Source organism: Oncorhynchus mykiss, unplaced genomic scaffold, assembly GCF_013265735.2.
Source record: "Oncorhynchus mykiss isolate Arlee unplaced genomic scaffold, USDA_OmykA_1.1 un_scaffold_219, whole genome shotgun sequence".
Classification (NCBI taxonomy): Eukaryota; Metazoa; Chordata; class Actinopteri; order Salmoniformes; family Salmonidae; genus Oncorhynchus; species Oncorhynchus mykiss.
In genome coordinates, this window is record NW_023493688.1 from 220,001 (window position 1) to 247,690 (window position 27,690).

Below are 27,690 nucleotides of genomic sequence, written 5' to 3' on the forward strand. Positions count from 1 at the left end.
CAAATCCTAATTGGTATGTTCAAATTTATGTTTCTTTTGATGGCATAGAATGCCCTTCTAGCCTTGTCTCTCAGATCGGTCACAGCTTTGTGGAAGTTACCTGTGGCGCTGATTTTTAGGCCAAGGTATGTATAGTTTTTTGTGTGCTCTAGGGCAACAGTGTCTAGATGGAATTTGTATTTGTGGTCCTGGCGACTGGACCTTTTTTGGAACACCATTATTTTGGTCTTACTGAGATTTACTGTCAGGGCCCAGGTCTGGCAGAATCTGTGCATAAGATCTAGGTGCTGCTGTAGGCCCTCCTTGGTTGGTGACAGAAGCACCAGATCATCAGCAAACAGTAGACATTTGACTTCAGATTCTAGAAGGTTGAGGCCGGGTTCTGCAGTTCTTTCTACTGTTCTAGTGTTGAAGAAGAAGGTGGGGCTTAAACTGTAACCCTGTCTCACCCCAAGGCCCTGTGGGAAGAAATGTGTGTGTTTGTTGCCTATTTTAACCGCACACTTGTTGTTTGTGTATATGAATTTTAGAATGTCGTATGTTTTACCCCCAACACCACTTTCCATACTCATGCCAAATTGAGTTGAAGGCTTTTTTGAAATCAACAAAGCATGAGAAGACTTTGCCTTTGTTTTGGTTTGTTTGGTTGTCAATTAGGGTGTGCAGGGTGAATACGTGGTCTGTTGTACGGTCATTTGGTCAAAAGACAATTTGACATTTGCTCAGTACATTGTTTTCACTGAGGAAATGTACGAGTCTGCTGTTAATAATAATGCAGAGGATTTTCCCAAGGTTGCTGTTGACTGATTGAGCTGATTTCTGACGTGCTGTTCCTTCTTTTTCCGTAGTGTATTTCTGTATTGTTTTAGTGATTCACCATAGTGAAGGCGTAGACTCAGGTTTTCCGGGTCTCTATGTTTTTGGTTGGACAGGTTTCTCAATTTCTTTCTTAGATTTTTAGCATTCTTCATCAAACCATTTGTCATTATTGTTAATTTTCTTCGGTTTTCTATTTGAGATTTTTAGATTTGATAGGGAAGCTGAGAGGTCAAATATACTGTTAAGATTTTCTACTGCCAAGTTTACACCTTCACTATTACAGTGGAACTTTTTACCCAGGAAATTGTCTAAAAGGGATTGAATTTGTTGTTGCCTAATTGTTTTTTGGTAGGTTTCCAAACTACATTCCTTCCATCTATAGCATTTCTTAATGTTACTCAGTACCTTAAGCTTTGATGCCTCATGATTGAGTATTGCTCTGTTCAAGTAGACTGTGATTTTGCTGTGGTCTGATACGGGTGTTAGTGGGCTGACTGTGAACGCTCTGAGAGACTCTGGGTTGAGGTCAGTGATAAAGTAGTCTACAGTACTACTGCCAAGGGATGAGCTGTAGGTGTACCTACCATAGGAGTCCCATCAAAGCCTACCATTGACTATGTACATACCCAGCGTGCGACAGAGCTTCAGGAGTTGTGACCCGTTTCTGTTGGTTATGTTGTCATAGTTGTGCCTAGGGGGTATATGGGGGAGTGAATGCTGTCACCTGCAGGCAGGTGTTTGTCCCTCTGTGTGCTGAGGGTGTCAGGTTCTTGTTCGGTTCTGGTATTTAGGTCGCCACAGACTAGTACATGTCCCTGGGCCTGGAAATGATTGATTTCCCCCTCCGGGATGGAGAATCTGTCTTCATTACAGTATGGGGATTCTATTGGGGGGATATAGGTAGCACACAGGAGGACATTTCTCTATATGTCTCTCTCTCTCTCCCTCTCTCTCTCTTTCCCTCCCTCCCTCTCTCTCTCTGTCTCTCTCTGTCTCTCTCTCTCTCTCTCTGTCTCTCTCTGTCTCTCTCTCTCCCTCTCTATCTCTGTCTCTCTCTGTCCCTCTCTCTCCCTCTCTCTCCCTCTCTCTCTCTCTGTCTCTCTCTCTCCTTCTCTCTCTCTGTCTTTTTCCCTCCCTCTCTCTCTCTCTCTCTGTCTCTCTCTCTCTCTCTCTCTCTCCAATTGGTTGTATCTCTTTCGCTGGCTGTTATACACTCTCTTCTCTCGTTACACACTCACACCCATTTCTCTTGTTATTTTTCAAATGTCTCTACCGCTTTCCCTCTCTCTCTTTTCGTCTCGCTTTCTCCTATTCTCGATACACACACACACATTCTCTTGTTATTTTTCAAACTTCTCTCTGTAGGGCTCCAGCAGCCAAACACTCACATCTGGAGAAAACTAGAACTGAGGAAAATAGAGGGGAGAGAAAATGAGGTCTTTGTGCCAAAAAGAAAACAATGAAGAAGTGAGTTCTTACATAAGATGGAGAGGAGAAGAGGAGAGGAGAGGAGAGGAGGCAGGAGAAAGAGGAGAGGAGGCAGGAGAAAGAGGAGAGGAGAGGAGAGGAGAGGAGAGGAGAGGAGAGGAGAGGAGAGGAGAGGAGAGGAGGAAAATAGGAGAGGAGAGGAGAGGAGAGGAGAGGAGAGGAGAGGAGAGGAGAGGAGAGGAGAGGAGAGGAGAGGAGGAGGAGGAGAGAAGAGGAGATGAGGAGAGGAGAGGAGGAGAGGAAAAGGAGAGGAAAAGAGGAGATGAGAGGAGAGGAGAGGAGAGGAGAGGAGAGGAGAGGAGAGGAAGAGGAGAGGAGGAGAGAAGAGATGAGGAGGAGAAGGAGAGGAAAAGAGGAGAGGAGAGGAGAGGAGGAGAGAAGAGGAGATGAGGAGTGGAGATGAGGAGAAGGAGAGGAAAAGAGGAGAGGAGAGGAGGAGAGGAGAGGAGTAAGAGAGGAGAGGAAGAGAAGAGGAGATGAGGAGAGGAGGAGAAGGAGAGGAGAGGAGGAGAAGGAGAGGAAAAGAGAGGAGGAGAGAAGAGGAGATGAGGAGAGGAGAGGAGAGGAGAGGAGGAGAAGGAGAGGAAAAGAGGAGAGGAGAGGAGGAGAGGAAAAGGAGAGGAAAAGAGGAGATGAGAGGAGAGGAGAGAAGGAGAGGAGAGGAGAGGAGGAGAGGAGGAGAGGAGAGGAAGAGGAGAGGAGGAGAGAAGAGGAGATGAGGAGGAGAAGGAGAGGAAAGGAGATGAGGAGTGGAGATGAGGAGAAGGAAAGGAAAAGAGGAGAGGAGAGGAGGAAGAGAGGAGAGGAAGAGAAGAGGAGATGAGGAGAGGAGAGGAGGAGAAGGAGAGGAGAGGAGGAGAAGGAGAGGAAAAGAGAGGAGAGGAGAGGAGAGGAGAGGAGGAGAGAAGAGGGGATGAGGAGAGGAGAGGAGGAGAAGGAGAGGAAAAGAGGAGAGGAGAGGAGGAGAGGAGGAGGAGAAGGAGAGGAAAAGAGGAGAGGAGAGGAGGAGAGGAGAGAAGAGGAGGAGAGAAGAGGTGGAAGAGGAGGAGAGAAGAGGAGGAGAGAAGATGAGAGGGGGAGAGGAGAGGAAAAGAGGAGAGGAGAGGAGGAGAGGAGAGAAAAGGAGATGAGGAGAGGAGGAGAGAAGAGGAGAGGAGGAGAGAAGAGGAGGAGAGCAGAGAAGGAGGAGAGAAGAGGAGAGAAAAGAGGAGAGAAGAGTGTAGTCTGTAGTCCATCTATACTGTAGAGATTCAACCAGATAGACTGCAGTCCATCTATACTGTAGAGATTCAACCAGGTAGACTGTAGTCCATCTATACTGTAGAGATTCAACCAGGTAGACTGTAGTCCATCTATACTGTAGAGATTCAACCAGGTAGACTGTAGTCCATCTATACTGTAGAGATTCAACCAGGTAGACTGTAGTTCATCTATACTGTAGATGTTCAACCAGGTAGACTGTAGTCCATCTATACTGTAGAGATTCAACCAGGTAGACTGTAGTCCATCTATACTGTATGTTCAACCAGGTAGACTGTAGTCCATCTATACTGTAGAGATTCAACCAGGTAGACTGTAGTCCATCTATACTGTAGATGTTCAACCAGGTAGACTGTAGTCCATCTATACTGTAGATGTTCAACCAGGTAGACTGTAGTCCATCTATACTGTAGAGATTCAACCAGGTAGACTGTAGTCCATCTATACTGTATGTTCAACCAGGTAGACTGTAGTCCATCTATACTGTAGAGATTCAACCAGGTAGACTGTAGTCCATCTATACTGTATGTTCAACCAGGTAGACTGTAGTCCATCTATACTGTAGAGATTCAACCAGGTAGACTGTAGTCCATCTATACTGTAGATGTTCAACCAGGTAGACTGTAGTCCATCTATACTGTAGAGATTCAACCAGGTAGACTGTAGTCCATCTATACTGTAGAGATTCAACCAGGTAGACTGTAGTCCATCTATACTGTAGATGTTCAACCAGGTAGACTGTAGTCCATCTATACTGTAGAGATTCAACCAGGTAGACTGTAGTCCATCTATACTGTAGAGATTCAACCAGGTAGACTGTAGTCCATCTATACTGTATGTTCAACCAGGTAGACTGTAGTCCATCTATACTGTATGTTCAACCAGGTAGACTGTAGTCCATCTATACTGTATGTTCAACCAGGTAGACTGTAGTCCATCTATACTGTAGAGATTCAACCAGGTAGACTGTAGTCCATCTATACTGTATGTTCAACCAGGTAGACTGTAGTCCATCTATACTGTAGAGATTCAACCAGGTAGACTGTAGTCCATCTATACTGTATGTTCAACCAGGTAGACTGTAGTCCATCTATACTGTAGAGATTCAACCAGGTAGACTGTAGTCCATCTATACTGTAGAGATTCAACCAGGTAGACTGTAGTCCATCTATACTGTAGAGATTCAACCAGGTAGACTGCAGTCCATCTATACTGTAGAGATTCAACCAGGTAGACTGTAGTCCATCTATACTGTAGAGATTCAACCAGGTAGACTGTAGTCCATCTATACTGTATGTTCAACCAGGTAGACTGTAGTTCATCTATACTGTAGAGATTCAACCAGGTAGACTGTAGTCCATCTATACTGTAGAGATTCAACCAGGTAGACTGTAGTCCATCTATACTGTATGTTCAACCAGGTAGACTGTAGTCCATCTATACTGTAGATGTCCAACCAGGTAGACTGTAGTCCATCTATACTGTAGAGATTCAACCAGGTAGACTGTAGTCCATCTATACTGTAGAGATTCAACCAGGTAGACTGTAGTCCATCTATACTGTAGAGATTCAACCAGGTAGACTGTAGTCCATCTATACTGTAGAGATTCAACCAGGTAGACTGTAGTCCATCTATACTGTATGTTCAACCAGGTAGACTGTAGTCCATCTATACTGTAGATGTTCAACCAGGTAGACTGTAGTCCATCTATACTGTATGTTCAACCAGGTAGACTGTAGTCCATCTATACTGTAGAGATTCAACCAGGTAGACTGTAGTCCATCTATACTGTATGTTCAACCAGGTAGACTGTAGTCCATCTATACTGTAGAGATTCAACCAGGTAGACTGTAGTCCATCTATACTGTAGATGTTCAACCAGGTAGACTGTAGTCCATCTATACTGTAGAGATTCAACCAGGTAGACTGTAGTCCATCTATACTGTAGAGATTCAACCAGGTAGACTGTAGTCCATCTATACTGTATGTTCAACCAGGTAGACTGTAGTCCATCTATACTGTAGATGTTCAACCAGGTAGACTGTAGTCCATCTATACTGTATGTTCAACCAGGTAGACTGTAGTCCATCTATACTGTAGAGATTCAACCAGGTAGACTGTAGTCCATCTATACTGTAGATGTTCAACCAGGTAGACTGTAGTCCATCTATACTGTAGATGTTCAACCAGGTAGACTGTAGTCCATCTATACTGTAGAGATTCAACCAGGTAGACTGTAGTCCATCTATACTGTATGTTCAACCAGGTAGACTGTAGTCCATCTATACTGTATGTTCAACCAGGTAGACTGTAGTCCATCTATACTGTAGAGATTCAACCGTCTGTAGACTTTTTAACAGCATACCCCCCTCTTAAGAGCAGAGCCTCAGCCCTCAGATTAATGATGGGCGTGGAGCAGTGAGGCAAACACACACACACACACACACACAGAGTGAACTGTGGAGGACTCCTCCTATGGTTGTGGTGCAGCTGTGTTTATATGACTGGTAGAGACCAGAACAGAGAACCCTCTGTGTGTGTGTGTGTGTGTGTGTGTGTGTGTGTGTGTGTGTGTGTGTGTGTGTGTGTGTGTGTGTGTGTGTGTGTGTGTGTGTGTGTGTGTGTGTGTGTCCTACAGAGAACACACACCCATCACAGAGCCAGTCTGCACGTGGACCAGCTAGACCAACACTTCCTCTACACATTCTAGAACATATCACACTTCCTTTACACATTCTAGAACATATCACACTTCCTTTACACATTCTAGAACATATCACACTTCCTTTACACATTCTAGAACATATTACACTTCCTTTACACATTCTAGAACATATCACACTTCCTTTACACATTCTAGAACATATCACACTTCCTCTACACATTCTAGAACATATTACACTTCCTCTACACATTCTAGAACATATTACACTTCCTTTACACATTCTAGAACATATCAAACTTCCTTTACACATTCTAGAACATATCACACTTCCTCTACACATTCTAGAACATATCACACTTCCTTTACACATTCTAGAACATATTACACTTCCTCTACACATTCTAGAACATATCACACTTCCTCTACACATTCTAGAACATATCACACTTCATTTACACATTCTAGAACATATCACACTTCCTCTACACATTCTAGAACCTATCACACTTCCTCTACACATTCTAGAACATATTACACTTCCTCTACACATTCTAGAACATATTACACTTCCTTTACACATTCTAGAACATTTCACACTTCCTTTACACATTCTAGAACATATCACACTTCCTCTACACATTCTAGAACATATCACACTTCCTTTACACATTCTAGAACATATTACACTTCCTCTACACATTCTAGAACATATCACACTTCCTCTACACATTCTAGAACATATCACACTTCCTTTACACATTCTAGAACATATCACACTTCCTCTACACATTCTATAACATATTACACTTCCTCTACACATTCTAGAACATATTACACTTCCTTTACACATTCTAGAACATATCACACTTCCTTTACACATTCTAGAACATATCACACTTCCTCTACACATTCTAGAACATATTACACTTCCTTTACACATTCTAGAACATATCACACTTCCTCTACACATTCTAGAACATATCACACTTCCTTTACACATTCTAGAACATATCACACTTCCTCTACACATTCTAGAACATATTACACTTCCTTTACACATTCTAGAACATATCACACTTCCTCTACACATTCTAGAACATATCACACTTCTTTTACACATTCTAGAACATATCACACTTCCTTTACACATTCTAGAACATATCACACTTCCTCTACACATTCTAGAACATATCACACTTCCTTTACACATTCTAGAACATATCACACTTCCTTTACACATTCTAGAACATATCACACTCCCTTTACACATTCTAGAACATATCACACTTCCTTTACACATTCTAGAACATATCACACTTCCTCTGAATATATTTCCTCATTCCTCTGACGGTATAAAACCTTCTAGCTGTACAGTCAGGACCACCCACTGATGTCAGATACAATCCTCTGTGTTACAACTAATTACAACTCATTTCTTCTGAACTGCTACTAGCGCTGAGCAATTAACTGACATTTCTGTTATTCTTATTAAAAAAATGGAAACAACTACTTTACCAACGTCGGTTCAATTATAATATTTTCTGCTCAATGCTCAGTTTCTCTAGAGATAAATCAGATCAAGGCCAAACGATGTGATGTAGTAGGGAGTTGTAGTTCCCAACAGGCCAATATTCTACATATTTCATATATTTAAAAATACAAAATTGATCATACTTATAATCATATATATCATATAATCATACATGGATGATTTCTGCATTTTAAAAGTTACATGTCTGGAAAAAAAACATTTTGGGGACTTTGTCAACAACGGACGAATGAAACAAACACCACAAGATTGTTTCTTTAAACAGAAAGACAAGATGGAGGAAGATAGACGAGGAGAAAAACAAGAACAACCAAAACAAGAAATAAACTAAACAGTAGAGTGTCTATTACACAACCGACCAACAGTTTGGGGTCACTTAGAAATGTCCTTGTTTTTGAAAGAAAAGCACATTTTTTGTCCATTATAATAACATCAAATTGATCAGAAATACAGTGTAGACATTGTTAATGTTGTAAATGACTATTGTAGCTGGAAACGGCTGATTTTTAATGGAATATCTACAGAGGCGTACAGAGGCCCATTATCAGCAACCATCACTCCTGTGTTCCAATGGCACGTTGTGTTAGCTAATCCAAGTTTATCATTTTAAAAGGATAATTGATCATTAGAAAACCCTTTTGCAAGTATATTAGCACAGCTGAAAACTGATTAAAGAAGCAATAAAACTGGCCTTCTTTAGACTAGTTGAGTATCTGGAGCATCAGCATTTGTGGGTTCGATTACAGTTTCAAAATGGCCAGAAACAAAGAACTTTCTTCTGAAACTCGTCAGTCTATTCTTGCTCTGAGAAATGAAGACTATTCCATGCGAGAAATTGCCAAGAAACTGATGATCTCGTACAACTCTGTGTACTACTCCCTTCACAGAACAGCGCAAACTGGCTCTAACCAGAATATAAAGAGGAGTGGGAGGCCCCGGTGCACAACTGAGCAAGAGGACAAGTACATTAGTGTGTCTAGTTTGAGAAACAGACGACTCACAAGTCCCCAACTGGCAGCTTCATTAAAAGTACCCGCAAAACACCCGTGTCAACGTCAACAGTGAAGAGTCGACTCCGGGATGCTGACCTTCTAGGCAGAGTTGCAAAGAAAAAGCCATATCTCAGACTGGCCAATAAAAATAAGCCTTTGAACATGTGTGTGTGTATATATGTATGTATGTATGTATGTATGTATGTATGTATGTATGTATGTGTGTGTGTGTGTGTGTGTGTGTGTGTGTGTGTGTGTGTGTGTGTGTGTGTGTGTGTGTGTGTGTGTGTGTGTGTGTGTGTGTGTGTGTGTGTGTGTGTGTGTGTGTGTGTGTGTGACTATGTCTCACTGTAGGAAGCCATAAACAGAGAAACAGATAGAGATCTACACCAGCCAACTTAATGTGTGACAACACACACACACACACACACACACACACACACACACGCACACAGACACACACACACACACATACACCAGCCCCCCACCCCTCCTCTTCCCACTACTCACTGTGTGACTCTGTCTGCCAGCCGTCTGCGTAGCGGGTCAGTGCGGACCACGGCCAGGTCTCCCCCTGTAGAGGAGCACTGTCGCCTGGCCTCGGACCAGCTGAACTCCCCTGGAACCAACTGGAAGCACTGGGACGAGTCCGTAACACTGCATTGGAACACTGCATCCCTGGGACAGTATGGAGTGGCTGGGGGGGGGGGGCATAGACAGGGGGTGGACGAGAGGAGAGAGATCCATGTTGTTGTAAATACTGTGCTGTTTCTATGTGCCATTTCCTTCCAGATATGTGTGTGTGTTTCTGTGTGTGCGTGTGTGTGTTTCTGTGTGTGTGTGTGTGTGTGTGTGTGTGTGTGTGTGTGTGTGTGTGTGTGTTTCTGTGTGTGTGTGTGTGTGTGTTTCTGTGTGTGTGTGTGTGTGTGTGTGTGTTTCTGTGTGTGTGTGTGTGTGTGTGTGTGTGTGTGTGTTCTGACCTCTGGCGGCCTCCTGTCCGTCCTTAGTGATCCTCCAGTCCACCGCCACGCCCTCGCCCCCCCAGCTGACCAGTCTTACCGCCAGGCTCTGATTGACTACGGTCAGCGGTGGGCAGTGCAGCTCCAACCGAGGGGGCAGAGTCACTCTCACCTCCCTGCGTGCACACACCTGGACACACACGTGCGAGCACACACACATATTCTGGTAAATTCACACACATCCAAGCATGGGTTTTTGTGTATTGTGTGTACTGTACAGTGGTGCAAAAAAGTATTTAGTCAGCTACCAATTGTGCAAGTTCTCCCACTTAAAAAGATGAGAGAGGCCTGTAATTTTCATCATAGGTACACCATCAACTATGACAGACAAAATTAGGAAATAAAAACCAGAAAATCACATTGTAGGATTTTGAATGAATTTATTTGCAAATTATGGTGGAAAATAAGTATTTGGTCAATAACAAAAGTTTATCTCAATAATTTGTTATATACCCTTTGTTGACAATGACAGAGGTCAAACGATTTCTGTAAGTCTTCACAAGGTTTTCAGACACTGTTGCTGGTATTTGGCCCATTCCTCCATGCAGATCTCCTCTAGAGCAGTGATGTTTTGGGGCTGTTGCTGGGCAACATTTTGTTTCTGGTGTCCTTTGACAGCTCTTTGGTCTTGGCCATAGTGGAGTTTGGAGTGTGACTGTTTGAGGTTGTGGACAGGTGTCTTTTATACTGATAACAAGTTCAAACAGGTGCCATTAATACAGGTAACGAGTGGAGGACAGAGGAGCCTCTTAAAGAAGAAGTTACAGGTCTGTGAGAGCCAGAAATCTTGCTTGTTTGTAGGTGACCAAATACTTATTTTCCACCATAATTTGCAAATAAATTCATAAAAAATCCTACAATGTGATTTTCTGGATTTGTTTTCTAATTTTGTCTGTCATAGTTGAAGTCTACCTATGATGAAAATTACAGGCCTCTATCATCTTTTTAAGTGGGTGTCACACCCTGACCATAGTTTGCTTTGTATGTTTCTATGTTTTGTTTGGTCAGGGTGTGATCTGAGTGGGCATTGTACGTTACATGTCTAGTTTGTCTATTTCTATGTTTGGCCTGATATGGTTCTCAATCAGAGGCAGGTGTTAGTCATTGTCTCTGATTGGGAACCATATTTAGGTAGCCTGGGTTTCACTGTGTGTTTGTGGGTGATTGTTCCTGTCTCTGTGTTTGCACCAGATAGGGCTGGTTTAGGTTTTCTCACGTTTATTGTTTTGTTAGTTTATTCATGTATAGAGTCTTTATTAAAGAAACATGAATAACCACCACGCTGCGTTTTGGTCCGCCTCTCCTTCACCTCAAGAAAGCCGTTACAGTCGGAGAACGTGCACAATTGGTGGCTGACTAAATACTTTTTTGCCCCACTGTAACTTACAGTGTACAAGACTAAAAAGATTTTCAGCTCTTTAACATTCAAGGTAAGAACGATAGAATTACCTCTAAAATTAGAGAATGATAGAATTACCTCTAAAATGATAGAACGATAGAATTACCTCTGGAATGAGAGAATGATAGAATTACCTCAAATGATAGAACGATAGAACGATAGAATTACCTCTGGAATGAGAGAATGATAGAATTACCTCTAAAATGATAGAATGATAGAATTACCTCTGGAATGAGAGAATGATATAATTACCTCTAGAATGATAGAATGATAGAATTACCTCTAGAATGATATAATTATCTCTAGAATGATAGAATTACCTCTAGAATGATAGAACGATAGAATTATCTCTGGAATGATAGAATTACCTCTAGAATGATAGAACGATAGAATTATCTCTAGAATGATAGAATTATCTCTAGAATGATAGAATTACCTCTACAATGATAGAACGATAGAATTATCACTAGAACGATAGAATTACCTCTACAATGATAGAACGATAGAATTATCACTAGAACGATAGAATTACCTCTAGAATGATAGAACAATAAAATTACCTCTAGAATGATAGAACAATAAAATTACATCAAGAATGATAGAATTACCTCTAGAATGATAGAATTACCTCTAGAATGATAGAACAATAGAATTACCTCTAGAATGATAGAACAATAGAATTACCTCTAGAATGATAGAACTAAATAATTACCTCTAGAATGATAGAATTACCTCTAGAATTATAGATTTACCTATAGAATGATAGAACAATAGAATTACCTCTAGAATGATAGAACTAAATAATTACCTCCTTGGGTCCGGCCCAGGCGGTGACACTGACAGGGTAGCGCCCAGGGACGGCGTATTTATGACGCGTCGTCATGTCGACCGTTTCCGTAGCGTTGACCCGGGGTGAAAGGTCACCGAAGTCCCAGGAGAGGGTGACAGGGGTCACCGAAGAGAGGATAGACAGATGAGCGGAGGAGTGGACGCTGACGGGAGGGAAAGGAGGGAGAGACGCAGCGAAGTCCACCACAAAGACGTCATGGGCCAACGTCCAACCACATTCCTTTAACCAAATCAGAGCAAAGTTGGAGTTAGTCCCACCACACTGCTTTAACCAATCAGAAGACAGCTACATTTAGGATCACAGTTGGATCACTTTGTAAATCCCAATACAGAGCTGCTACATCTGTACTGTACGTTACTATGGACACTGCCTTCAGAAAGGATTCATTCCCCTCGACTTATTCCCCTTGACTTATTCCCCTTGACTTATTCCCCTTGACTTGTTCCCCTTGACTCATTCCACATTTTGTTGTGTTACAGCCTTTAAAATTGATTTTATTTATTTTTTTCTCACCCAGCTACACACAATACCCCATAATGACAAAGGTAACACATGCTCTTACATCATTTTGCAAGTTTATTGAAAATGAAATGCAGAAATATATAATTTTCTGAAGTATTCACACCCCCTGAGTCAATACTTTGTAGAAGCACATTTGGCAGCGATTACAGCTGTGAGTCTTTCTGGGGAAGTCTCTAAGAGCTTTGCACACCTGGATTGGTAGTGATTACAGCTGTGAGTCTTTCTGGGTAAGTCTCTTAAAAGCTTTGCTCACCTGGATTGGTAGTGATTACAGCTGTGAGTCTTTCTGGGGAAGTCTCTAAGAGCTTTGCACACCTGGATTGGTAGTGATTACAGCTGTGAGTCTTTCTGGGTAAGTCTCTTAAAAGCTTTGCTCACCTGGATTGGTAGTGATTACAGCTGTGAGTCTTTCTGGGGAAGTCTCTAAAAGCTTTGCTCACCTGGATTGGTAGTGATTACAGCTGTGAGTCTTTCTGGGTAAGTCTCTTAAAAGCTTTGCTCACCTGGATTGGTAGTGATTACAGCTGTGAGTCTTTCTGGGGAAGTCTCTAAGAGCTTTGCACACCTGGATTGGTAGTGATTACAGCTGTGAGTCTTTCTGGGTAAGTCTCTTAAAAGCTTTGCTCACCTGGATTGGTAGTGATTACAGCTGTGAGTCTTTCTGGGGAAGTCTCTAAAAGCTTTGCTCACCTGGATTGTACAATATTTGTTCTGTCAAGTTGGTTGTTGATCGTCGCTAGACAGACATTTTCAAGTCTTGCATTAGATTTTCAAGCCGATTGATGACAAAAACCTGTAACTGGGCCTCCCAGATGCATTCAATGTCATCTTGGTGAGCACCTCCAGTGCGGATGAGTTTTAGGTTACTGTCCTGCTGAAAGATGAATTGATCTCCCAGTGTCTGGTGTAAAGCAGACTGAACCAGGTGATTGACTCAATCCTCCAGGATTTTGCCTGTGCTTAGCTCTATTCCATTTCTTTTCATCCTAAAAGAAACTCCCTAGTCCTTGCTGATGACAAGCATAGCCATAACATGATGCAGTAACCTAAAAAAGAGTGGTACTCGGTGATGTGTTGTGTTGGATTTTCCCCAAACAAAACGCTTTGTATTCCGGACAAAGTAAAGAAAATTGCCACATTTTTTGCAATTTTACTTTAGTGCCGTATTGCAAACAGGAAGCATGTTTTAGATTTTTTTTTAAATGTAACAGAACTTTTCACTGTCATTTAGGTGAGTATTGTGTAGTAACTATGTTGTTGATCCATCCTCAGTTTTCTCCCATCACAGCCATTAAACTCTAACTGTTTTAAAGTCACCATTGGCCTCATGGTAAAATCCCTGAGCAGTTTCCTACCTCTCCGGCAACTGAGTTGGGAAATACCGCCTGTATCTTTATAGTGACTGAGTGTATCGATACACCATCCAAAGTGTAACTAATAGCTTCACCATACTCAAAAGGTACATTCAATGTATTATTACATACACATCTACCAATATGTGCTCTTCTTTGTACTGGAAAACCTCCCTGGTCTTTGTGGTTGAATCTGTGTTTGAAATTCACTGCTCGACTGAGGGACCTTACAGATAATTGTATGTGTGGGATACAGAGATGAGGTAGTCATTCAAAAATCATGTTAAAGGTTATAATTGCACACAGAGTGAATCCATGCAACTTATTATTCAACTTGTTAAGCATATTTTTATGACTGAACTTAAGTCTGGTCGTAACAACGTGGTTGAATACTTATTGACTCAATACATGTCCGCTTCGCATTTTTAATTAATTAGTAAAAAATGTCAAAAAACATAATTACACTTTGACATTATGGGTTATTGTGGGTAGGCCAGTGAAATAAATTCTCAATGTAATCCATTTTAAATTCAGGCTGTACCACAACCACATGTGGAGGAAGTTAGAATTCAGGCTGTACCACAACAACATGTGGAGGAAGTTAGAATTCAGGCTGTACCACAACAACATGAGGAGGAAGTTAGAATTCAGGCTGTACCACAACAACATGTGGAGGAAGTTAGAATTCAGGCTGTACCACAACAACATGTGGAGGAAGTTAGAATTCAGGCTGTACCACAACAACATGTGGAGGAAGTTAGAATTCAGGCTGTACCACAACAACATGAGGAGGAAGTTAGAATTCAGGCTGTACCACAACAACATGAGGAGGAAGTTAGAATTCAGGCTGTACCATGTGGAACAAGTCAAGGGGTGTGAATAATTTCTGAAGACACTGTATATGTACTAATGTAAATAGTTTTCAATAATAAAGTCACCAGGAAGTTATAACAAAAACAAGGAAGTAATCAGGAAGTTATAACAAAAACAAGGAAGTAATCAGGAAGTTATAACAAAAACAAGGAAGTAATCAGGAAGTTACAACAAAGAAAAAGGTAATGAGGAAGTCGTTAGCCAGTCTCCGTCCACCTTCATGACGTGAGGCTTGGTGCAGGCAGCAGAGCACTGAGCTTCACTGATGCGGTTGGGTTCATAGTTGGTGCTGCAGAGACACTCCCTCCGGGCCCCCAGGCCCCCGTAGCGTTGGGAGGCCCCGTAACACACAGAGTTACACTCCTCCCGGGAGAAGTTACCCGGCGTGGATGAAGAGAAGATGACCAGCTCACTGCCTCCTCCGCTGTGGTCACTGTCCTCCAGACAGGCTGCATAGTTCAGACCTGGTTAAACAAGACATTAATCAATCAACCAATCAATCAAGCAATACATCTAGAAATGAATGAATTACAACAACTGTGTGTACTGTTCTCCAGACACACAGTTCACAGTTCACAGATCAATCAATTCAACAATTACTGCTACGTGTGTGTGTGTGTGTGTGTGTGTGTGTGTGTTTCTCTCTCTCAGTCTTACCGCAGGTGAGCAGTGACACGTTGAGTAGTGGTTGGTGTCTCAGGTCAGGCGGTTGGACACAGAGCATGTTCTCTGGGTGACGCACCCGCACTCCCCTCTCCTGAAGCCAGCTCACCAGACGAAACAACTTACAGTCACACACAAACGGGTTGCTGCTTAAGTCACTGTGGAGGGGGGAGGGAAAGAGAGAGGGAGGGAGGAGAAAGGGAGGGAGGGGTGGGTGGGTGGAGAGAAGAGAGGGAGGGATGGGAGGAGAGGGAGGGAAAGAGAGAGGGAGGAGAATGGGAGGGAGGGATGGGAGGGAGGGAAAGAGAGAGGGAGGAGAGGGATGGGAGGAGAGGGGGAGGGAGAGAAAGAGATAGGGAGGAAGGAGAAAGGGAGGAGAGGGATGGGAGGAGAGAAGAGAGGGATGGGAGGAGTGAAGAGGAGGGGGAGGGAGGGAAAGGGAGAGGAAGGGAGGAGAAAGGGAGGAGAGGGATGGGAGGAGAGAAGAGAGGGAGGGAAAGAGAGAGGGAGGAAGAAAGGGAGGAGAGGGATGGGAGAAGAGAGGGAGGGATGGGAGGAGAGAGGTGGATGGAGGGGAGAGAGAGTTGGACAGGGTTGGGTACAGACAGTTAAGAGAGAGGAAGAAGAGGGAGTGAGAGACAAGGGAGAGAAGAGAGGGAGGAGAGGGATGGGAGGAGAGAAGAGAGGGAGGAGAGGGGTGTAATTAACAGTAGTGTTCTTTGTGTGAGAGTGAGTTCATAGTGGAATTCTAAACATCAGAGAAATAACAGAGAGATCCTACCAACACATTCTCTCTCTGTCTAGTTTAGTCTCTGTTTCAGTTGGAGATGTAAACAGAGAAATAACAGAGAGATCCTACCAACACATTCTCTCTCTGTCTAGTTTAGTCTCTGTTTCAGTTGGAGATGTAAACAGAGAAATAACAGAGAGATCCTACCAACACATTCTCTCTCTGTCTATTTTAGTCTCTGTTTCAGTTGGAGATGTAAACAGAGAAATAACAGAGAGATCAAACCAACACATTCTCTCTGTCTATGGGTGGGTACAGTCTATGTACATTGAAGCGATATGACCTGAGGGGTGTGGTATATGGCCAATATACAGCGACTAAGAGCTGTTCTCACAGTCTGATATACCACAGCTGGCAGTCAGTCAGCATTCAGGGCTCCAACCAGCCAGTTTATAATGAAGTACATACCACATAGAGACAGACAGTATAACATCATGACTGAGATGAAAATGTTTCATAATCACACACCTAACCAGAAAGAGAGAAAGAGAGAGATAAAGAGAGGACAGAGAAAGAGAGAGAAAGAGAGAAGAGAAAAAGAGAAAGAGAGAAGACAGAGAAAGAGAGGACAGAGAAAGAGAGAACGAGAGAAAGAGAGGTTAGAGAAAGAGAGAACGAGAGAAAGAGAGGACAGAGAAAGAGAGAACGAGAGAAAGAGAGGACAGAGAAAGAGAGAGAACGAGAGAAGAGAGAAAGAGAGAAGACAGAGCAAGAGAGAACGAGAGAAGACAGAGAAAGAGAGAAGACAGAAAGAGAAGACAAAGGGAGAAAGACAGAAAGTCAGAGAGAAAGAGAAGATGTGTGACCTGTTGCCACAAGAAAAGGGCAACCAGTGAAGAACAAACACCATTGTAAATACAAAACATATTTATGTTGATTTAATTTCCCTTTTGTCCTTTAACCATGTGTACATTGTTAAAACACTGTATATATATATATATAATATGACATGTGTAATGTCTTCATTGTTTTGAAACTTCTGTATGTGCAATGTTTACTGTTAATTTTGATAGTTTATTTCACTTTTGTATATCATCTACCTCACTTGCTTTGGCAATGTTAACACATGTTTCCCATGCCAATAAAGCCCCTTGAATTGAATAGAGAGAGAGAGAGAGAGAGAGAGAGGGAGAGGAGAGGAGAGGAGAGGGAGAGGAGTGGAGAGGAGAGGAGAGGAGAGGAGAGGAGAGGAGAGGAGAGGAGAGGAGAGGAGAGGAGTGGAGAGGAGAGGAGAGGAGAGGAGAGGAGAGGAGAGGAGAGGAGAGGAGAGGAGAGGAGAGGAGAGGAGAGGAGTGGAGAGGAGTGGAGAGGAGAGGAGAGAGGAGTGGAGAGGAGAGGAGAGGAGAGGAGAGGAGAGGAGAGGAGAGGAGAGGAGAGAGCTCTGACTTACATTTCTGTTAAATTAAATAAATGATCACATATTTCTTCTTCTATGGTGGTGATCTGGTTGTTACTCAAATCTCTGAAAAAGAGAAAGAACGAGACAGAGGATGACAGACACATATCACCGTGACAACCTCCGCCCTCCTAACCTCCACACTTTACATTCTACCCTTGTTTGGAATTGACCTGCCTGCTAAAATAAAGGTACAATTAAATGTAAATGAAATAGCCCCTCTTCCCCTAGTTAAACCTCCCACCCTCCATAATGGCTGGCTGTGTGGTGGTTTGGACAGGGCTGATGGAAAACACTGGAACAGACTTGTAGGAGGAAAGGAAAGGGGGACGAGAAAGGAGTGGAAATGAGAGGGGGGAGGGGTGGCAGAGAGATGGAGGGGTTGGATGGCAAGAAGAAAGCTGTGAAGGAGAGGGTGGAGGCATTTGGTGAGGCGAGAGGATGGTTGAGACTGGTTTATAGAGGGAGATGATGGATGGAGGGAGGGAGAGAGAGAAGAAGAGAGAGAGAGAGATAGATGGAGGGAGAGAAGGAGAAAGATCTGAAAGTAGAGCCGACAGAGCAGGGAGAATTGTGCTTAATGGTTCTGTGATTGGTGTGTGTTCCTCTCAGCACAGCCAGACCTCTCCTGTGGGTTCTGCCTAGTTAAATACAGACTAAACCACACTGATTTTTCTCTCCACCCTCTTCCTCCTTTCAGTCCCCCCCCCATCCCCCTCTCCCTCTCCCCCTCTAGGTGACATACAGTATAGAGAACAGGGGTCTGGAGCAGAAGACCCCTCTGGGGAGAACACTGATTCTGTTGTCCTGTAGATACCTGAGAGAGAGAGAGAGAGAGAGAGAGAGAGAGAGGGAGATAAGTTATCAGACATAGACAAGCACACACACAAACACACAGCCAGCTATACTCACAGTTCTCGTAGGGAGGTGAGTTGATCAAAGAGACTTGGTTCCAGAGATGAGATACGGTTCCTGGACAGATCTCTGTAAGGGGGAAATAAAACATTACAATTACTGACTGACTGGGAGACAGAATGTTAACACACACACACACACACACACACACACACACACATACACACACACACACACACACACACACACGCATACACACATACACACACACTGAGACACACACACACACACACACACACACACACACACACACACACACACACACACACACACACACACACACAGCGGTTAAGAGCGTTGGGCCACTAGCCTAGCGGTTAAGAGTGTTGGGCCACTAGCCTAGCGGTTAAGAGTGTAGGGCCACTAGCCTAGCGGTTAAGAGTGTTGGGCCACTAGCCTAGCGGTTAAGAGCATCGGGCCACTCTTAACCGCTAGGTCGCTGGTTCTAATCCCCGAGCTGGCAAGGTAGAATAACCCACTGTTCTGCCCTGGAGCAAAGCAGCGGTTACCCCATTAACAACAGTCCCCCGGTTCTGATGACGTCGACCCCCATTAACAACAGTCCCCCGGGTTCTGATGACGTGGACCCCCATTAACAACTGGTCACTGGGTTCTGATGACGTGGACCCCCATTAACAACAGTCCCCCGGTTCTGATGACGTGGACCCCCATTAACAACTGTCCCTCGGGTTCTGATGACGTGGACCCCCATTAACAACTGGTCACTGGGTTCTGATGACGTCGACCCCCATTAACAACTGTCCCTCGGGTTCTGATGACGTCGACCCCCATTAACAACTGGTCCCTGGGTTCTGATGACGTCGACCCCCATTAACAACTGGTCACTGGGTTCTGATGACGTCGACCCCCATTAACAACTGTCCCTCGGGTTCTGATGACGTCGACCCCCATTAACAACTGTCCCCCGGGTGCTGATGACGTGGACCCCCATTAACAACTGTCCCCCGGGTGCTGATGACGTGGACCCCCATTAACAACAGTCCCCGGGGTTCTGATGACGTGGACCCCCATTAACAACAGTCCCCGGGGTTCTGATGACGTGGACCCCCATTAACAACAGTCCCCCGGGTTCTGATGACGTGGACCCCCATTAACAACAGTCCCCCGGGGTTCTGATGACGTGGACCCCCATTAACAACAGTCCCCCGGGGTTCTGATGACGTGGACCCCCATTAACAACAGTCCCCCGGGTTCTGATGACGTGGACCCCCATTAACAACAGTCCCCCGGGTTCTGATGACGTGGACCCCCATTAACAACAGTCCCCCGGGGTTCTGATGACGTGGACCCCCATTAACAACAGTCCCCCGGGGTCCAGACACAGAACATCCACTAGGATCACTGCTTTACCTGTTCTGTGGGACTACAGGGAGACACCTGCTCTGTGGGACTACAGGGAGACACCTGCTCTGTGGGACTACAAGGAGACACCTGCTCTGTGGAACTACAAGGAGACACCTGCTCTGTGGGACTACAGGAAGACCCCTGATCTGTGGAACTACAAGGACACACCTGCTCTGTGGAACTACAAGGAGACACCTGCTCTGTGGGACTACAGGAAGACCCCTGATCTGTGGAACTACAAGGAGACACCTGCTCTGTGGAACTACAAGGAGACACCTGCTCTGTGGGACTACAGGAAGACCCCTGCGAGTGAGTGAGTGAGTGAGTGAGTGAGTGAGTGAGTGAGTGAGTGAGTATGAGTGTGTGAGTGTGTGAGTGTGTGAGTGTGTGTGTGTGTGTGTGAGTGAGTGAGTGAGTGAGTGAGTGTGCAGGCAAGGGCGGCCATTCCCAAAAGGAAAAATCTGCACATTCCAGACGAGCTCTGTAAGAGAGCGGGAAGAGAGAGGGGGAAGAGAGAGGGGGGAGAGAGAGGGAGGGGAGAGAGAGGAAGCGGGAGAGAGAGGGAAGGGGAGGGAGAGGGAGAGGGGGGGGGGGAGAGAGAGCAACATATCTTCCAGAAAGACTGAAGAGAAGGGGGGGGGGGGGGGGGGGGTCTGGCGGCTGTCTTGGGGCCTTGTGGCTTGGTCACTGTTCTATTCTGGTGCTCTGTTAAACTCATCACTATTGGGGAGTAGTGTGCTTGTGTCGCCCTCCTATTCTAGTGGATGATTATATAGCCTGGAGGTCTCCACCAGAGAGAGAGATCCTATCTGGTGTCACCACTGTACCCTGTCTCTCCCTCTCTCTCCCTCTCTCTCTCTCTCTCTCTCTCTCTCTCTCTCTCTCTCTCTCTCTCTCTCTCTCTCTCTCTCTCTCTCTCTCTCTCTCCCCCTCCCTCTCTCTCTCTCTCACTCTCTCTATCCCTCTCTCTCTCTCTCTCTCTCTCTCTCTCTCTCCTCTCTCTCTCTCTCTCTCTCTCTCTCTCTCTCTCTCACTCTCTCTCCTCTCTCTCTCACTCTCTCTATCCCCTCTCTCTCTCTCTATCCCTCTCTCTCTCTCTCCCACCTCTCTCTCTCTCTCTCTCTCTTTCTCCCACCTCTCTCTCTCTCCCACCTCTCTCTCTCTCTCCCACCTCTCCCTCTCTCTCTCTCCCACCTCTCTCTCTCTCTCTCTCCCACCTCTCTCTCTCTCTCTCTCAACTCTCTCTCTCTCTCTCCCACCTCTGTCTCTCTCTCTCTTCCACCTCTCTCTCTCTCCCACCTCTCTCTCTCTCTCTCTTCCACCTCTCTCTCTCTCCCACCTCTCTCTCTCTCTCTCTCCCACCTCTCTCTCTCTCTCCCACCTCTCTCTCTCTCCCACCTCTCCCCCCTTTCTCTCTCTTCCACCTCTCTCTCTCTCTCTTCCTCTCTCTCTCCCACCTCTCTCTCTCTCTCTCTCTCTCCCAGCTCTCCCCCTCCACCTCTCTCTCTCTCCCACCTCTCTGTCTCTCTCTCTCTGCCACCTCTCTCTCTCTCTCTTCCTCTCTCTCTCCCACCTCTCTCTCTCTCTCCCACCTCTCCCCCTCTTCCACCTCTCTCTCTCTCCCACTTCTCTCCCTCTCTCTCCCACCTCTCTCTCTGCCACCTCTCTCTCTGCCACCTCTCTCTCTCTCTCTCTTCGTCTCTCTCCCACCTCTCCCCCTCCCTCTCTCTCTCTCTCTTCCACCTCTCTCTCTCTCCCACCTCTCTGTCTCTCTCTCTCTCTGCCACCTCTCTCTCTCTTCCTCTCTCTCTCCCTTCCTCTCTCTCTCCCACCTCTCCCCCTCTTCCACCTCTCTCTATCTCTCTCCCACCTCTCTGTCTCTCTCTCTCTCTCCCACCTCTCTCTCTCTCTCTCTCCCACCTCTCTCTCTGCCACCTCCCTCTCTCTCTTCGTCTCTCTCCCACCTCTCTCTCTCTCTCCCACCTCTTCCCCTCCCTCTCTCTCTCTCTCTCTCTTCCACCTCTCTCTCTCTCTCCCACCTCTCTGTCTCTCTCTCTCTCTCTGCCACCTCTCTCTCTCTCTCTTCATCTCTCTCTCCCACCTCTCTCTCTCTCTCCCACCTCTCGCCCTCTTCCACCTCTCTCTCTCTCTCCCACTTCTCTCTCTCCCACCTCTCTCTCTCTCTCTACGAGAACTGCACACAACGTGAGGGTAAGCAGTGCCTGTAAAATTCTAAATATTTATACATACACCACCGTTCAACCGTTTGGGGTCACTTTTTTTTTTTTTGCCCATTAAAATAACATTAAATTGATCAGAAATACAGTGTAGACATTGTTAATGTTGTATATGACTATTGTAGCTGGAAACGGCTGATTTTTAATGGAATATCTACAGAGGCGTACAGAGGCCCATTATCAGCAACCCATCACTCCTGTGTTCCAATGGCACGCTCTCTCTCTCCCACCTCTCTCTCTGCCACCTCTCTCTCTCTCTCCCACCTCTCTCTCTCTCTCCCACCTCTCTCTCTCTCTCCCACCTCTCCCCCCTTTCTCTCTCTTCCACCTCTCTCTCTCTCTCTTCCTCTCTCTCTCCCACCTCTCTCTCTCTCTCTCCCACCTCTCCCCCTCCCTCTCTCTCTCTCTTCCACCTCTCTCTCTCTCCCACCTCTCTGTCTCTCTCTCTCTGCCACCTCTCTCTCTCTCTCTCTCTCTCTCTCTCTCTCTCTCTCTCTCTCTCTCTCTCTCTCTCTCTCACTCTCTCTCCTCTCTCTCTCACTCTCTCTATCCCCTCTCTCTCTCTCTATCCCTCTCTCTCTCTCTCTCCCACCTCTCTCTCTCTCTCTCTCTTTCTCCCACCTCTCTCTCTCTCCCACCTCTCTCTCTCTCTCCCACCTCTCCCTCTCTCTCTCTCCCACCTCTCTCTCTCTCTCTCTCCCACCTCTCTCTCTCTCTCTCTCTCTCTCCCACCTCTCTCTCTCTCTCCCAACTCTCTCTCTCTCTCTCCCACCTCTGTCTCTCTCTCTCTTCCACCTCTCTCTCTCTCCCACCTCTCTCTCTCTCTCTCTTCCACCTCTCTCTCTCTCCCACCTCTCTCTCTCTCTCTCTCCCACCTCTCTCTCTCTCTCCCACCTCTCTCTCTCTCCCACCTCTCCCCCCTTTCTCTCTCTTCCACCTCTCTCTCTCTCTCTTCCTCTCTCTCTCCCACCTCTCTCTCTCTCTCTCTCTCTCCCAGCTCTCCCCCTCCACCTCTCTCTCTCTCCCACCTCTCTGTCTCTCTCTCTCTGCCACCTCTCTCTCTCTCTCTTCCTCTCTCTCTCCCACCTCTCTCTCTCTCTCCCACCTCTCCCCCTCTTCCACCTCTCTCTCTCTCCCACTTCTCTCCCTCTCTCTCCCACCTCTCTCTCTGCCACCTCTCTCTCTGCCACCTCTCTCTCTCTCTCTCTTCGTCTCTCTCCCACCTCTCCCCCTCCCTCTCTCTCTCTCTCTTCCACCTCTCTCTCTCTCCCACCTCTCTGTCTCTCTCTCTCTCTGCCACCTCTCTCTCTCTTCCTCTCTCTCTCCCTTCCTCTCTCTCTCCCACCTCTCCCCCTCTTCCACCTCTCTCTATCTCTCTCCCACCTCTCTGTCTCTCTCTCTCTCTCCCACCTCTCTCTCTCTCTCTCTCCCACCTCTCTCTCTGCCACCTCCCTCTCTCTCTTCGTCTCTCTCCCACCTCTCTCTCTCTCTCCCACCTCTTCCCCTCCCTCTCTCTCTCTCTCTCTCTTCCACCTCTCTCTCTCTCTCCCACCTCTCTGTCTCTCTCTCTCTCTCTGCCACCTCTCTCTCTCTCTCTTCATCTCTCTCTCCCACCTCTCTCTCTCTCTCCCACCTCTCGCCCTCTTCCACCTCTCTCTCTCTCTCCCACTTCTCTCTCTCCCACCTCTCTCTCTCTCTCTACGAGAACTGCACACAACGTGAGGGTAAGCAGTGCCTGTAAAATTCTAAATATTTATACATACACCACCGTTCAACCGTTTGGGGTCACTTTTTTTTTTTTTGCCCATTAAAATAACATTAAATTGATCAGAAATACAGTGTAGACATTGTTAATGTTGTATATGACTATTGTAGCTGGAAACGGCTGATTTTTAATGGAATATCTACAGAGGCGTACAGAGGCCCATTATCAGCAACCATCACTCCTGTGTTCCAATGGCACGCTCTCTCTCTCCCACCTCTCTCTCTGCCACCTCTCTCTCTCTCTCCCACCTCTCTCTCTCTCTCCCACCTCTCTCTCTCTCCCACCTCTCCCCCTTTCTCTCTCTTCCACCTCTCTCTCTCTCTCTTCCTCTCTCTCTCCCACCTCTCTCTCTCTCTCTCCCACCTCTCCCCCTCCCTCTCTCTCTCTCTTCCACCTCTCTCTCTCTCCCACCTCTCTGTCTCTCTCTCTCTGCCACCTCTCTCTCTCTCTCTTCCTCTCTCTCTCTCTCCCACCTCTCCCCCTCTCCCACTTCTCTCTCTCCCTCTCTCTCCCACCTCTCTCTCCCACCTCTCTCTCTGCCACCTCTCTCTCTGCCACCTCTCTCTCTCTCTCTCTTCGTCTCTCTCCCACCTCTCCCCCTCCCTCTCTCTCTCTCTCTTCCACCTCTCTCTCTCTCCCACCTCTCTGTCTCTCTCTCTCTCTCTGCCACCTCTCTCTCTTCCTCTCTCTCTCTCCCTTCCTCTCTCTCTCCCACCTCTCCCCCTCTTCCACCTCTCTCTATCTCTCTCCCACCTCTCTGTCTCTCTCTCTCTCTCTCTCTCTCCCACCTCTCTCTCTCTCTCTCCCACCTCTCTCTCTGCCACCTCCCTCTCTCTCTTCGTCTCTCTCCCACCTCTCTCTCTCTCTCCCACCTCTTCCCCTCCCTCTCTCTCTCTCTCTCTCTTCCACCTCTCTCTCTCTCTCTCTCCCACCTCTCTGTCTCTCTCTCTCTCTCTGCCACCTCTCTCTCTCTCTCTTCATCTCTCTCTCCCACCTCTCTCTCTCTCTCCCACCTCTCGCCCTCTTCCACCTCTCTCTCTCTCTCCCACTTCTCTCTCTCTCTCTCTCTACGAGAACTGCACACAACGTGAGGGTAAGCAGTGCCTGTAAAATTCTAAATATTTATACATACACCACCGTTCAACCGTTTGGGGTCACTTAGAAATGTCCTTGTTTTTTAAAGAAAATCACATTTTTTGCCCATTAAAATAACATTAAATTGATCAGAAATACAGTGTAGACATTGTTAATGTTGTATATGACTATTGTAGCTGGAAACGGCTGATTTTTAATGGAATATCTACAGAGGCGTACAGAGGCCCATTATCAGCAACCATCACTCCTGTGTTCCAATAGCACGTTGTGTTAGCTAATCCAAGTTGATCATTTTAAAAGGCTAATTGATCATTAGAAAACCCTTTTGCAATTATGTTAGCACCGCTGAAAACGGCTGTGGTGATTAAAGAAGAAATAAAACTGGCTCTAAATCCCAATCCACTGTATGCCACATAGGTTTGTAACTAATAAATTCTCTATCTAGTTTTATTTGCTAGCAGAGAATGTTAAACAATACTGTGTGTCTGTGTGCGCCAAGTGTTGGAATGGTAAATACCACAGAATGATTGTTTTCTGTTGGCACAAGAGACGGGGGGGGGGGGGGGGGAGACGGTGAATCGTTTGGAAGATTCTGTTCTGACTGCCACAGACTAGAGCTGTTGACCATTCAGAAGAAAGAGCCAGAGGTGTCTGTCGTGTACGATCTTCTGAATCTAAAATGGAAGACTGAAAATCCAAACGAGAGCTCTGTGTTCTCGGGGAAGAGCTCTGTGTTCTCGGGGAAGAGCTCTGTGTTCTCGGGGAAGAGCTCTGTGTTCTCGGGGAAGAGCTCTTTGTTCTCGGGGAAGAGCTCTGTGTTCTCGGGGAAGAGCTCTGTGTTCTCGGGGAAGAGCTCTGTGTTCTCGGTGAAGAGCTCTGTGTTCTCGGGGAAGAGCTCTGTGTTCTCGGGGAAGAGCTCTGTGTTCTCGGGGAAGAGCTCTGTGTTCTCGGTGAAGAGCTCTGTGTTCTCGGGGAAGAGCTCTGTGTTCTCGGGGAAGAGCTCTGTGTTCTCGGGGAAGAGCTCTGTGTTCTCGGGGAAGAGCTCTGTGTTCTCGGGGAAGAGCTATGTGTTCACAGCTCTTTGTTCTCCGGGAAGAGCTCTGTGTTCTCGGGGAAGAGCTCTGTGTTCTCGGGGAAGAGCTCTGTGTTCTCGGGGAAGAGCTCTGTGTTCTCGGGGAAGAGCTCTGTGTTCTCGGGGAGGAGCTCTGTGTTCTCAGGGAAGAGCTCTGTGTTCTCGGGGAGGAGCTCTGTGTTCTCGGGGAAGAGCTCTGTGTTCTCGGGGAAGAGCTCTGTGTTCTCGGGGAAGAGCTCGGTGTGGATACACACCGTCTAGCGTCAAGGGAACTCGTTGGATCCCCCACGTCCACAGAGCCCTGGAAGTGTTCCTGCGGCTATGGACAAGACAAGGACCTTGCCGCTGACGAAGGCCAGTACTCCGTTGGTCGGCAGCACATGGAGCAGCTGGCCGCAGCATCAACAACAGCCGGAAGTTCAAGGGCAAAGAAGGTCAGTTTTACACAGGAAATGTAATACCACACTCGTTTTAAAACATAGGTTCAAGACTCAAATGAACTTTCAGAATCAAGTAATTGACAGGTGACAGTTTATTTCCTCAGAAAAGCGGGAAATGGAGAATGCACTCTCTTGTGTGTTCTGCCATTTTGTTTCAGACATGTTTGCCGAGCAGCTGTCCTGACTGAGCCTCACCCTGCAAAGGAATGACCTGATCCTCCCTCAAGCCACATCAGAGTTGAGGAAGACAGTGACCAGACTGGAAGCACTAAATCTGAGGGCGAAGGCAGCAGGCATGCTGGCTCAGCAGCAGGGTGATGAGAGGAGATTCCTGGTGTGGTAGGACGAGAGCTTGTTAGGATGTGAGAGAAATCAATGATTAAAACCGATGATTAAAGACAGATTCTCAGTGTGAGAATCAGTGTATCCGTTTCCCAATAGAACGATTTGAGGAGAAGGAGGGAAATGCAGTGGAGGAGTCTTCACATGTTTATTATGGGAGACAGACAGATGGCCAGACATTTCACTGTGTGTGTGTGTGTGTGTGTGTGTGTGTGTGTGTGTGTGTGTGTGTGTGTGTGTGTGTGTGTGTGTGTGTGTGTGTGTGTGTGTGTGTGTGTGTGTGTGTGTGTGTGTGTGTGTGTGTGTGTGTGTGTGTGTGTTGTTTCTGTTAAAGGGAAGAACGCCGAAGGGGAATCTGAAAGGCTTCACGGACCTCACCAGTCCCCAGCTGAAGCAGCACATGGAGGCGTCCATCAACATGGGCCATCAACATGGGCCATCAACATGGTCCATCAACATGGGCCATCAACAAGGTCCATCAACATGGGCCATCAACATGGTCCATCAACATGGTCCATCAACATGGTCCATCAACATGGGCCATCAACATGGTCCATCAACATGGGCCATCAACATGGTCCATCAACATGGGCCATCAACAAGGTCCATCAACATGGTCCATCAACATGGTCCATCAACATGGTCCATCAACATGGTCCATCAACATGGGCCATCAACATGGGCCATCAACATGGGCCATCAACATGGGCGTGGTGGATGATCTCAAAGCCAGGTTAGGTGGTCTGCTGAAGGACGAGGGTGTCCAGAACCCAGTGGAGTCTTTCAGAGTGATAAACCCTGACACCAGAAGACCAGCCTTC

General features: G+C 46.1%; 1 protein-coding gene across 1 annotated transcript in view; it reads right to left on the bottom strand.

The window, feature by feature from the left end:
• LOC110487223 (polycystin-1-like) overlaps positions 1-27,690 on the bottom strand; it is a 133,268-nt gene that overhangs the window by 81,757 nt on the left and 23,821 nt on the right. The window contains 8 exon segments of the mRNA XM_036973073.1: positions 9,285-9,471; positions 9,755-9,923; positions 12,001-12,261; positions 15,006-15,253; positions 15,447-15,610; positions 17,633-17,704; positions 18,384-18,455; positions 18,551-18,622. Of these exon segments, the coding sequence (XP_036828968.1) occupies positions 9,285-9,471; positions 9,755-9,923; positions 12,001-12,261; positions 15,006-15,253; positions 15,447-15,610; positions 17,633-17,704; positions 18,384-18,455; positions 18,551-18,622 (1,245 nt within the window).